Raw genomic sequence first — 13,592 nt, 5'->3', positions numbered from 1 at the left:
GAAAATTCAGATTCCAGAGTCCTATCTGCTACTTCCTAAATCCATATTCCAAAATCTGGGACCTAAAAATACATATTTTTAACTCTCAGAGTGATTCACATACACTCAAATGTTTCAAAACACTAGTTCTGGGCTGGGCATGGTGGCTCATGCCTGTAATCTCAGGGCTTTGGGAGGCCAGGGCGGGCAGATCACCTGAGGTTGGGAGTTCGAGGCCAGCTTGACCATCATGGTGAAACCCTGTCTCTATTAAAAATGCAAAACTTAGCCAGGTGTGGTGGCGGGCACCTCTAGTCCCAGCCAACTCAGGAGGGTAAGGCAGGAGAATAGCTTGAACTTGGGAGGTGGAGATTGCAGTGAGCTGAGATTGTACCACTGCACTCCAGCCTGGGCGATAGAGCGAAACTCTGCCTCAAAACAACAACAACAACAACAACAACAACAACAACAACAACAACAACAACACGAGTTCTGGATATAACTGTTATTATATTGATCATTTAAATGGAGTCTGAGGAAAGGAAAAACATTAGCATTCTTTATTAATGGGGGGATGAATTGATGTCTTCACATGATCTAATCTCTTGATCACTTTGCTGTAAAATCACTCTATTGTCTGCGCCTCGGTAGACAAACCTGCTACAGGAATTGAGTGTCACATAGACACAGCCTCCGATGGACAAGCTGGACAGCCAATAGTTCCTGTGGAGAATCTAACCAAATCCAAAGGAACAGAGTACTTCTTAGTGAATAATATCCTTCCAGAATATCACTGAGACAGAGGACAACAAAGATTATTCTGGCGCTTTGCAGTCTGGGAAAAGCCATGAAAATAAAGCTAAAAATGGGTCCTAAGAAAATCAGCATGACCTAACTAGGCAGAGGAACCAAGAATACATTTGACAGAGTCTGCCTTTTCTGTTTTTTCCACTAAAATCATTTTATTTGGTTTTATACTAAAGCTTAGAAGAAAGAGAAGATCCAGGAATGTTTGCTGCTGACATATGTATATGTATATGTATGTATGTATATTACCCTGGGTGTGAAGAGAAGTAGGAAAGGGAATGAGAGAGCAAGGAGGAATGCCATTGTTCATGATGAGGGGAGAAAACAAATATTCTGCAGACTGAATAGAGATGTTTTTGAAAACTATCTGCAAGACAAGAATACACACAGAAATATTTGGGGTTGCTAGTTTAAAATCCTTTCAAAATGTGAAAGAAGGAACTTCAAGCTAAATCCTCATTTTCTGGTACTAGGAAATAGTTTGCTTAATTTATTTGGGAATAGCTGTAATGAAAAAGGTTTTGAATTGTCTCTTTCTTTTTAATATAATTAAAATAAAACAGAAGTATATGTTGTTTTTTACACCACCCGCTGGTGAAGTCATGTTATATGTCTTGCTTTTATAAGCCAGTGTTATATTTTACACAAGAAGAGTAATTTGTGTAGCAGTTTAGGAATCCTCTGTGTTGTGTTTGCTATGACATATAGTCTCTCAAATAAGGTGAATCATTGGTTGCCATTTGGGAAACTGTTAGCAAATTTGGAAGACAACATCGTAGGTAAGTTTTGTGACTTCTGTTCCCATGTGGGTAGAGACAAACAGTTTCAGAGAAAGAGTAAACTACTTTTCTTTCAGAATTCAAAAGAAGAGAATGGAAAAATAGTAGTTTTTTAAAAAAGTAATTATCCTGAAGTGAAATATTGGCTACAATGCAACATTTGAAACAAATATTTTAAATTTGAGCTAACATTCTCTCTTGAGCCAAAACTTATTCTCCAGGCTACATTCCCTTCAGATTATAGCATTAAGAAGTAGAAGCTACTTATTATTTGTTTAACCACCACGCCCATCAAAAGAAATCATTTATCCTTTTCAGCATCTGGTCCCTAACCTATAGCATTATGATAACCCAATCCACCTAAAGTGACGACTAAATGAAGTGGTTGTATACTTAGTAAATTGCAAATCAGTATTGTTAGTCAGAAAAACACTCTTTGTACTTAAATTTGCTTTAATAAAAATATCAAAATATATGTGTCCTCTATAAATTTGATTATCCATGTTTAAGAGCAAGAGTATACTAACTCCAAAGAAAACAGATCCTTTAATATTAATACTTTATTAAATAATTGCGTTCTTCCCCTACCCCCATCCCATTCCTTTCCTTTTTGCTTTCTCTGCAGTCTCTCTTGAGTATCCGTGGCTCCCTGTTTTCCCCAAGACGCAATAGCAAAACAAGCATTTTCAGTTTCAGAGGTCGGGCAAAGGATGTTGGATCTGAAAATGACTTTGCTGATGACGAACACAGCACATTTGAAGACAGCGAAAGCAGGAGAGACTCACTGTTTGTGCCGCACAGACATGGAGAGCGACGCAACAGTAACGTTAGTCAGGCCAGTATGTCATCCAGGATGGTGCCAGGGCTTCCAGCAAATGGGAAGATGCACAGCACTGTGGATTGCAATGGTGTGGTTTCCTTGGTGGGTGGACCTTCAGCTCTAACGTCACCTACTGGACAACTTCCCCCAGAGGTGATAATAGATGACCTAGCTGCTACTGACATTATTCACCAATTTGAAATAATCAAAGCCTGGACAGTTTAGGCTGTCATACCGTCCTGCTTCCTCAAAATGAAAGTTGGTAAAAATAATACATGATTAATCAAAGGGAAAACAATAGAATATTGAGAATCAATTGAATTGTATGGGACCATTAGCTTTTGTTGTATGGGAATTACTTGTAAGGGACCATGGCTTTAGGTTAAAAGGGCCCCGTTTTTAGAGTCTGCTATGAAATACATATCTGCAAATTTGGTAGACCTACCGAGACAAATAATGGACATTTTCACCATCAAATCTATAAGATGTATATTCACCAAGAATTGTATAATTATCTATTCATATTCTGGAAAATTCATATTCTTAAAATTAAATATTATAACCAATTTGTTGATAATGGGCAATTTCATACAACTGTCAATATTTACAGTGCTATTTTAAAATGACTCTAAAATGTGTTGTTTTTTAATAGGATAAGATATAGAAATAATTAAAGAAATTTCAGGAAAGCACACACATTTCATCGTACATCTGTGTTTGTGCATGGAAAAAATTGGCCCACATATGTCAATATTGTCAATACAGCCTCAAAGAAAATAATTCAGCCTTGAGACTATATAATCATAATATTTATTGGGGGGAGATTGATCTGATTATTAATCATTGATAGAAGATAAAAATAATTTTCACCTGAATGAAATAAAATAATAAATGACTTTAGCATGTTTACAACAAATTTCCTTGAAAATTGTGACAGGTTAATTAAAATAGTTCTGTAATATAATTGTGTTATACAACTGCATCCCGCTGGTGAATTCCTCTTAAAGAGTACTACCTGTGATAACTTTTTTTTAAAAAAAAACTGTTTATAACTTAGCAATAATTCAATATTTTATTCCTTGAAAATTCTTACCTGGAAAAATTGCATGTAGCATGATTTGCCAAAGAAATGCTATGTGGTGTTGTATTACTTATTGGGAAGAGTGGTTTGAGCCATCAGTATTTGGTTTGCAGGGCACCACCACTGAAACGGAAGTCAGAAAGAGAAGGTTAAGCTCTTACCAGATTTCAATGGAGATGCTGGAGGATTCCTCTGGAAGGCAAAGAGCCATGAGCATAGCCAGCATTCTGACCAACACAATGGAAGGTAAGAAGCAGGTCATGGAACAGCCAACTTTCTGTGATTATGTGCTTTGTGAACTATTCCTTCTTTTCATAGAATTACTGAAATCTGTTACCCAGATCAAAACTATATATTAGACCTAAGAATGTGATATATGGAGTATATTATCACATTGATTACAAAAACTAATATTGGCCTTATTTCTTTTTGACTTGGGTCCTTAACTTACTTGCAGAGTGATATTTCAACACTTGATATTATATCAATGAGGATTTATTCTTATGTTATGTTACTCATATGCAAATAGAGTAAACTCTTCCCCCTTTCTAAGTCTTGGTATATAGAAGCATAAGGAAACATTTCTTTCAGGCTTTAGTCTGTTCTTCAGGCATGGAAGTGTTGATAGGGTTGCGGGAGCACTTGAATGAGTTGGGCAAATCAAAACCTGTCCTCCACTCCAAGAGAGATCCTACAAAAGGGTCTCTCTTCCATCTTCTACATACACAGCAACCATTACATTCCTCCAAAGGACCACGGAAAGAAATGTTTGTTGATTTTGACACAGAGGAATAGGCAGCAACTATTTATACACTAAACTTGTTCATACATCACACAGCCCTCTCTCCTTGAAGTCTGGAGAGAGAATATATTAGTACTGCCCTTTTTAGATCAATTATATGTCAATTCTAACATATGTTCTTTAGAAAACATCAATTACATTTTATATCATGTCTTCTTGGTGTATTAGATATACAGTCACATAATAATTATTTTGTAACAGGCCTCATCCATTAAAATTTCAAGCAATATTTTAAATACATGATGCTAAAATTCTAAAAGATATGTACAAACCACAAAAGTAGATTTGAGTCTGAATTTATACTAAAAAGAAAGGCATACTACATTCTCATTGTGTGCAAGATTAATGTTGATATGGAAACTATGAAAGGAGAGAATAGTTCATAAATGTTATCACACACATGAGGGATCACAACTTTAGACAATGTTTTTAAAAAGGTACTTTCAGAAGAAACACTAATTATTTAAAATTTTAATAGTTGTGTAATGCTTATTTAAAATTCTGTTTTGACAAAGAGAATACAGCACTTTAATCAATCATAACCTAGTCATTTTAAAAGCAAAATATTAAATTCAAAGTGCTTATTTTCTGTATTCAAAAGAGAAAAAAGTCGATCTATATGACATTTTAATTAACATTTTCCGAAAATATTTAATGGGATTGTCTTCTCAAGTTTCTTAAGTAATATGAACTTCTATTTTCAAATATAAGCATCAATTTTGTTAAATAATGTAAAATCTACTAGCAATAATAACTCATTTTTGTTGTTATTTACTACTCTTCCTTGTTATTGTCCCTCCAGAACTTGAAGAATCTAGACAGAAATGTCCGCCATGCTGGTATAGATTTGCCAATGTGTTCTTGATCTGGGACTGCTGTGATGCATGGTTAAAAGTAAAACATCTTGTGAATTTAATTGTTATGGATCCATTTGTTGATCTTGCCATCACTATTTGCATTGTCTTAAATACCCTCTTTATGGCCATGGAGCACTACCCCATGACTGAGCAATTCAGTAGTGTGTTGACTGTAGGAAACCTGGTAAGTACATTTGAAGTTTACTTATTTACTTTGGTAGAGGTGGGAGAGATAGACCAAAGGGAAAGATGTATTTGTGCTGTGTTGAACCCAAAAATTATATCCTCTTTCCTCATAGAAAGAAATATCTAAGGAATATTACAGGGAATCTCAGAGACACAGCCTAAAACTCAACTGGTATGAATGCTGATTGTTTAGGCCAATGTCTGTGCTGATTGATCATGGTGTCTTACCAGTTGTAAATGTCTCAAAATCTTTACAGTTGTTCTTGCTGGAAATGTGGGTCCAGATAAACCAGGAGATCTAATACTGGCTCCACAAACATGTGGTTTTAACCCACACAGCCTCTAAAACAATCATGTCCATTGAAGGGATGACCCAAAGATTGATGTATATGAAAAAAAGAACATCATTGTTTCAAGTTAACTACCTAATAAAAAGCTTCAGTGATAATCATACAAGAAAACAAATAGTTGCTAAATTTGCATTTGTGATTTAGCCATACCTCTGGTTCAAATTACTGAGCATTCATCTGTGTCTATGTGTGCTGATCAAAATGGGTGAACAAGTAAGAAAAGGGTTTACATATATTATTAATCGAGAGCTTTCTCTGTACTAAAACAAACTTGGGGCAAGGGGTAGTGGGGAAACTGGAATGGAGGGAAAAGGTAGACTAACAAACTAAGTAAAGGGCAGTATTGCAGTCTGACTTTAGGAACAGTTTTCATCAAGGGCTTAGATATGGCCCACAAGTTCACTGCATCATTTGTCTTTAGATCAACAAATGTTCAGCAAGAGCTCACTGATTTTCCATCCTACAACCTCTACACTGAAAAGCATGAATCTCCTTTTGAGTCTCATTCCAAAGACTCTCCTGGTAGAACTTAGGCATAATTTAGGTCACATGCTCACTTCTGATTTAATCAGCCTTGGCAGAGGGTGGGGTCATGTTGAAAACATGGCAGTCCTGAGGAATCATGCGTGAAGGAGCAATTGCTAACAGAAGGGGGAAAGGAAATGCTGGTGGACAACTGGATAATTGTGTGCCCTAATAAGTGACCTCAAATTATCTGCATTATTTGACTCAGTAGAACACCCACCATATTCTTGAGATTTTCTTCATCTTTGGCAAAGGCCGTGTCCCATTTTTCTGTTGCCTCTCTCAGTGTTTACATGCTAGTCACTCAATAAATAACCCACTGGTTGATACCTACCCAAAAAGGCTGCTTCAAGTAGCATGATTTTGCAAAAGAGCACAGGCTTTGCAGTGGAGTGGAATTGAGTTTGACCTTAGTTGCCTAGTGCTTACTAGTGATATGGCCTCTGGACAAGTCTGATAAACAATCTGAATCTTTGTTTTCTATTATTGAAATGAGTGTAATAATACCCTTCGTGCAGAGTTGTTGTGAAGGTCACATGAGGTAATGTGAAAGCACCTAGACTGTGCCTGGCATCTAGCATGTGCTCAATAAACAGTTTCCTTCCTCATATATATGCTATTAACCTTTTAGACCTTTCTTTGAAATAATGATGGAAAATATTTCTGGTGTAGTTCTTGTATTTTTCCCAGGATATTGGACAGTTAGGGAAGTTGAACAGGTGGAGGAAATTTGCCAGAGTGAAGCAGGAAATATAGAATTCCAATGCTGAAGCAGTTGAGTATGGAAACACAGGATAAGAGAGGCTGGATTATAAGATGATTGAATGAAAAAGCACTAGACAAAAGCATCAAATCTAGGTCCTAGTCAAAGTGTTCATGGTAAATATCTGTGTGGTTTTGAAAAGTCACTTAGATCCTTGAGTCTATTTTCTCAACACACGTATAAACAATGAATGTGTTGGACTAAATGACTTTTTATGTATGTCCCAGTTCTACAATTCTATGACTTTATGGGTAGTAACTGAAATAATGAGGTGGGAAAGTGGAATGGGAGACTGATGCCTGGTAGATTGTTTGTGATAGAACCATCTATAAGTTCAGGTTAGTGTTGGGGAAACAAAACTTGCCAAGATAGAGAGCATAAATTACAGGGAACAGACTTGAGTTATTTATTTCTATCCATAAAAATAGGAGAATATGTAAACTGACTGTCTCTATTGGTTGATACCTCCTTACTATAATGATTAACATATCAATAATGCATTGCATAATTTACAAAGCATTTGTTCATAGAACATCTACCCATAGAATTTCCTACCCATAACAACCTTTATCATAAATATTTATCCATATGAAAGTAATACATGTTTAATATATATGCAGAGAAAGAGCATGTGAGAGAGAAAGAAAGAATTTCTATCATTGGTGCTAAGCTGACTTAGGACTATATCATAGATCATAGATGATTACACAGAATGTTTTGTGGAGAGCTTATAATTTGCTCATTAAAATAAATTTAGAATATCTACAGACTAGTTTATTACTGCTCAAATTATTGCATACTGCCTTATGTTCTACATGAGGACGCTGAATTGTGGAATTTTCCATCTTAACTTAGATCAATATGCCCCATTTTGCATTCTGTTTCTGCAGTACATAAAAATTACATCACTTCCTTGTTGATGAGATTAATCAAATTTGAGTATCAAGAGACCTTGAATCTCAATTAAGTTTTGCTAAGGTGCTCCGTATTTTTGTGGAGTATTTTTTTTGTTTTGTTTTTTAATCATTATAAAATGCTTGCTCCCATCATAGGGATTCAATCAGCAAAATATAGCCTATCAATCATAGTAGGTTAGACAACATCTTCATCATAACAAACATTTCCAACTTACCTGACAATGCTAACACTAGATTAAACTGTACCAAAAACAATCCCATTGATTTTTAGGGCCTTAACTGAAAACAGTTACAGAGATATAGCTGTCATTTTGGATTGCTAGTTGTAATAAAAATATTATTTTTAATGAAAAGTTTTATGGTGGGATTACATTTTTAGATAAGCGTAAATTTAGGGCATATGTTTTTAAAGGCATGAGATCTAGTCATTTTAGAAGAGCTGAAAAGATCACCTTATGATTTTCTATAGAAAGAGATATTTGTAGATTATTTACCTGGATGGTTCTAGCTCACTTTAAATAATATATTTCTATCATCAGAGTGCCTATTTCAAATAATAGCTGCTTCTAAAAGTTTTATACATGAAATAAAATTTGTATAGTTACAACTTATTTTACATTTACCAGGCAAACTCACTATTTGAAAAAAAAATCTTTGATGTGTTATTCTATAAAATGAAAAATATATTTTTCAATAGGCATTTCACCATATACTTGGATTTTCATGTACTAGGCTTGCTTAAAATACATTTTATTTCTATTTGAGTGAATGGATGACTACCATTAGGCTGTTTTTTTTTCTGTGATGGGTATTTCCCATCTGTGATTGGAAAAAATGAAGTGTTAGCTGCATTTATATATTCATAAGGGTGGATCAAGATTTCTTTTAAGTGGAACCAAATAATTGTTATACTGTTATTTTGACAGAATTCCTTCAAGATAAAGGCTGATTTATCTTGGTAAATGCTAAACTTGACTTTACAGTCATAAACTGCCACTTGTAACTATAGCAAATTAAGAGAATTGCTTTAAAAGATTTTCTGCAAGAGTAATTTCATAATTCTTCATGTCCTGTGTCTCTCAGCCTATCGTTTTGAGTTAAAAAAAGAAATGTTGTGTTTGTTTAATTGTTTTTCTTTCTGTTGTCAAATACACATTTATCTAGCCACTCAAGTGACTTATTAATCTCAATTACATGTATATGCATACTGAGTATTTTCTCCTGCTGGTTTCAATTAAATCTGCAGCTTCTAGCTCTATTAATCCATTAACCTTAATTCTGAGGCATACATCCAGAGATCATTATTATAAACAATCTGTGGCAAACTTACTTTTGTTTCAGGAATGTTTATAAAATTATAGAAATAAGATGGTGTCCCTTAAAAAACACAAAATCAAAAACAAAATATGGTTTTTACGAAATCAATTTTTAATAACTTTCAGTAATATGTGGATTTGTTCCTGATGCGATACTGCCCAGAAATAAATTTGGTTGTGATTATGTTAGAAATGTAGTGTACCAACAAGGGCAATAATTCGGTAGCTATTATTCAATACCAGAGTTAAAATGTAGACCATGAAATGTTTAAAATTAGTGTTTTTCTTGGAAATCCAGAAGATTCATTAAATAATACCACTCTACTTAATAAAATACTCTCCTAGAGGAAAAAAAAAAAAAAAGCTAGACATGGCTGTGTGTGTTGGCTCATGCTTGTAATCCCAGTACTTTGGGAGGCTGAGGCGGGTGGATCACTTGAGGTCAGGAGTTCAAAATTAGCCTGGCCAACGTGATGTGAAACCCTGTCTCTACAGAAATTACAAAAATTAGCTGGGCATGGTAGGTAGCCCATGCCTGTAATCCCAGCTACCTGGGAGGCTGAGACTGGAGAATCACTTGAACCAGTGAGCCAAGATCACGCCACTGTATTCCAATCTGGGCAACAGAGGGAGACTCTGTTTCAAAAAAATAATAATAAAAATAAAAAATGAAAATAAACATACGTGTGCATGTGTCTTTATAGCAGCATGATTTATAGTCCTTTGGGTATATACCCAGTAATGGGATGGCTGGGTCAAATGGTATTTCTAGTTCTAGATCCCTGAGGAATCGCCACACTGACTTCCACATTGGTTGAACTAGTTTACAGTCCCACAAACAGTGTAAAAGTGTTCCTATTTCTCCACATCCTCTCCAGCACTTGTTGTTTCCTAACTTTTTAATGATTGCCATTCTAACTGGTGTGAGATGGTATCTAATTGTGGTTTTGATTTGCATTTCTCTGATGGCCAGTGATGGTGAGCATTTTTTCATGTGTTTTTTGGCTGCATAAATGTCTTCTTTTGAGAAGTGTCTGTTCATGTCTTTCACCCACTTGTTGATGGGGTTGTTTGTTTTTTTCTTGTAAATTTGTTTGAGTTCATTGTAGATTCTGGATATTAGCCCTTTGTCAGATGAGTAGGTTGCGAAAATTTTCTCCCATTTTGTAGGTTGCCTGTTCACTCTGATGGTAGTTTCTTTTGCTGTGCAGAAGCTCTTTAGTTTAATTAGATCCCATTTGTCAATTTTGGCTTTTGTTGCCATTGCTTTTGGTGTTTTAGATGTGAAGCCCTTGCCCATGCCTATGTCCTGAATGGTAATGCCTAGGTTTTCTTCTAGGGTTTTTATGGTTTTAGGTCTAACGTTTAAGTCTTTAATCTATCTTGAATTAATTTTTGTATAAGGTGTAAGGAAGGGATCCAGTTTCAGCTTTCTACATATGGCTAGCCAGTTTTCCCAGCATCATTTATTAAATAGGGAATCCTTTTCCCATTGCTTGTTTTTCTCAGGTTTGTCAAAGATTAGACAGTTGTAGATATGTGGCATTATTTCTGAGGGCTCTGTTCTGTTCCATTGATCTATATCTCTGTTTTGGTACAAGTACCATGCTGTTTTGGTTACTGTAGCCTTGTAGTATAGTTTGAAGTCAGGTAGCGTGATGCCTCCAGCTTTGTTCTTTTGGCTTAGGATTGACTTGGCAATGCAGGCTCTTTTTTGGTTCCATATGAACTTTAAAGTAGTTTTTTCCAATTCTGTGAAGAAAGTCATTGGTAGCTTGATGGGGATGCCATTGAATCTATAAATTACCTTGGGCAGTATGGCCATTTTCATGATATTGATTCTTCCTACCCATGAACATAGAATGTTCTTCCATTTGTTTGTATCCTCTTTTATTTCATTGAGCAGTGGTTTGTAGTTCTCCTTGAAGAGGTCCTTCACGTCCCTTGTAAGTTTGATTCCTAGGTATTTTATTCTCTTTGAAGCAATTACTTGGAACCAACCCAAATGTCCAACAATGACAGACTGGATTAAGAAAATGTGGCACATATACACCATGGAATACTATGCAGCCATAAAAAATGATGAGTTCATGTCCTTTGTAGGAACATGGATGAAATTGGAAATCATCATTCTCAGTAAACTATCACAAAGACAAAAAACCAAACACCACATGTTCTCACTCATAGGTGGGAATTGAATAATGAGAACACATGGACACAGGAAGGGGAACATCACACTCTGGGGACTGTTGTGGGGTGGGGGGAGGGGGGAGGGATAGCATTAGGAGATATACCTAATGCTAAATGAGGAGTTAATGGGTGCAGCACACCAGCATGGCACATGTATACATATGTAACTAACCTACACATTGTGCACATGTACCCTAAACTTAAAGTATAATAATAATAAAATAAAATATATAAAAATAAATAAATAAAAATAAAAAATGAAAATAAAAAAAGCTAGACTTGAATTGATTTGTCACATTCTCTCACTTTAAATTTTAGATATTTTTATTCCTGTTAATGTTCTTCTTTATAAATTCGTGTAGCATCAGTGTTTTTCAGTGCTCTTGAAGTAGTGCTGATCTCTATTTTTTAGGTCTTTACTGGGATTTTCACAGCAGAAATGGTTCTCAAGATCATTGCCATGGATCCTTATTACTATTTCCAAGAGGGCTGGAATATCTTTGATGGGATTATTGTCAGCCTCAGTTTAATGGAGCTTGGTCTGTCAAATGTGGAGGGATTGTCTGTACTGCGATCATTCAGACTGGTATCTATTTATATATATCCCTGTCGCTCATTGGCACATTTATTTTGAAATTGAATCAATGTATATTTATATAATTATTAATTTTAATTTTAAATTTATATCAATATGTGACATTCTAAGGAAACATGTAAACATCCTCTTTAAAGCTAAACCATTTTCTAAGAATGATGAAAGCGTTCGAAATACTTTATAATGATTAGGTATGTAGGGCACATTAGAAAACCTACAAGTACTTTCTAAAACTGTGTTTTAAGTTTATGAAGCTTTTTTGGCCTTACAGTCTGTAAAGATACGCAAATAAAAATTTTAGACCCCAGTTAATTTTAGCTTTTTATTAACCCTACTTCTAGGAATGGGGACTGTTTTAAAGCAACATGTGGGAAAATATTTGATGTTATTAGTATCTTAAATAATTGTATAAAAAACTTTTTGAATTATCGCAAAATTTTATTGAGAAATATGTAAAATTTATTCAAAATTAAGCAAAATGTGTATTTTTTCAATTTTTTTCTGTACATTTTTATCACATTATTTAGGTTATTTTACTTTTATATTGGCCTATAAAAATGTATGATTTATACTTTTAATATTTCTTTTTACTGTCTAAAATAGAATCTGAAGATAACATTCATTTGCTAATTTAAAAAGTCTCCAATCAAAATACCATTTGTTTACATGGGCATATCTTTTGATGAATCAGAAATGTTTTATTTATTATTTCTGAAATGTTTTATTTTTATTTTTGCACTTAAATGATATTATGACCAGATTTACAATTCTAATATTGTTAACACTATTTTTTCTGGATTTGAAATTGAATCAGTTCAGTATATTTTGAGTTTTTACATCTACCACGTGTGGTTCTATGATACCACATACTAATAAAATAATGTCTAAAATTATATTATGATTACTACTAAGAGCATCTTTTCACTTGATTACAGCTTAGAGTTTTCAAGTTGGCAAAATCCTGGCCCACACTAAATATGCTAATTAAGATCATTGGCAATTCTGTGGGGGCTCTAGGAAACCTCACCTTGGTGTTGGCCATCATCGTCTTCATTTTTGCTGTGGTCGGCATGCAGCTCTTTGGTAAGAGCTACAAAGAATGTGTCTGCAAGATCAATGATGACTGTACGCTCCCACGGTGGCACATGAACGACTTCTTCCACTCCTTCCTGATTGTGTTCCGCGTGCTGTGTGGAGAGTGGATAGAGACCATGTGGGACTGTATGGAGGTCGCTGGCCAAACCATGTGCCTTATTGTTTTCATGTTGGTCATGGTCATCGGAAACCTTGTGGTACGTATGTATTACAAATGCTCATAAATTAGAACAAGAGCAGACAGTAGCTAGGAAGGTGGCCAGATGTAGTAAACATATCTCTGGTTTATAGTAAGTGGCCTAGACTGAAATCCCCCTATTAGCACTCAGAGAATGAGCAAGTTATTTAACTTCTCCTGGGCTCTGGTTTCCCATTTTTTATGACATTGGAATAATAAAACTGAAATCATATCTTTAATGTAAAGATTAAATCAGATGTATTTATGAATGCCTGGGGGCATAAATATTAGATTTTCCTTTCTTCTTCAAAGAAAGTAAATTTTTATCACTAAGAAGAATTGTATCCTAATA

At 34.9% G+C, this 13,592-nt stretch overlaps 1 protein-coding gene and 1 long non-coding RNA gene across 6 annotated transcripts in view; one reads left to right on the top strand and one right to left on the bottom strand.

Annotated features, from left to right (window-relative positions):
• Positions 1 to 13,592, top strand: part of SCN3A (sodium voltage-gated channel alpha subunit 3) — a 116,925-nt gene that overhangs the window by 61,146 nt on the left and 42,187 nt on the right. For 2 of the 5 annotated variants that reach the window (XM_055380245.2, XM_055380246.2), the window contains exons 13-17: positions 2,191 to 2,391; positions 3,580 to 3,712; positions 5,071 to 5,309; positions 11,785 to 11,958; positions 12,903 to 13,259. In XM_055380245.2, coding sequence (XP_055236220.1) covers positions 2,191 to 2,391; positions 3,580 to 3,712; positions 5,071 to 5,309; positions 11,785 to 11,958; positions 12,903 to 13,259 — 1,104 coding nt within the window. Of the gene's footprint in view, positions 1 to 2,190; positions 2,569 to 3,576; positions 3,713 to 5,070; positions 5,310 to 11,784; positions 11,959 to 12,902; positions 13,260 to 13,592 lie in introns of those variants that run through there. The other 3 variants (XM_055380244.2, XM_019022785.4, XM_055380247.2) reach the window with 3 other exon arrangements.
• Positions 2,391 to 13,096, bottom strand: LOC129532107 (uncharacterized). The gene is made up of 3 exons (XR_008677722.1): positions 12,995 to 13,096; positions 3,479 to 3,589; positions 2,391 to 2,458 (listed from the first exon to the last, which is right to left on the bottom strand). It is a non-coding gene; the product is annotated as an uncharacterized lncRNA (long non-coding RNA).

The sequence above is a fragment of the Gorilla gorilla genome, chromosome 11 (genome assembly GCF_029281585.2).
Source record: "Gorilla gorilla gorilla isolate KB3781 chromosome 11, NHGRI_mGorGor1-v2.1_pri, whole genome shotgun sequence".
Lineage (NCBI taxonomy): Eukaryota > Metazoa > Chordata > Mammalia > Primates > Hominidae > Gorilla > Gorilla gorilla.
This window is presented reverse-complemented; position numbering and strand designations above follow the sequence as displayed.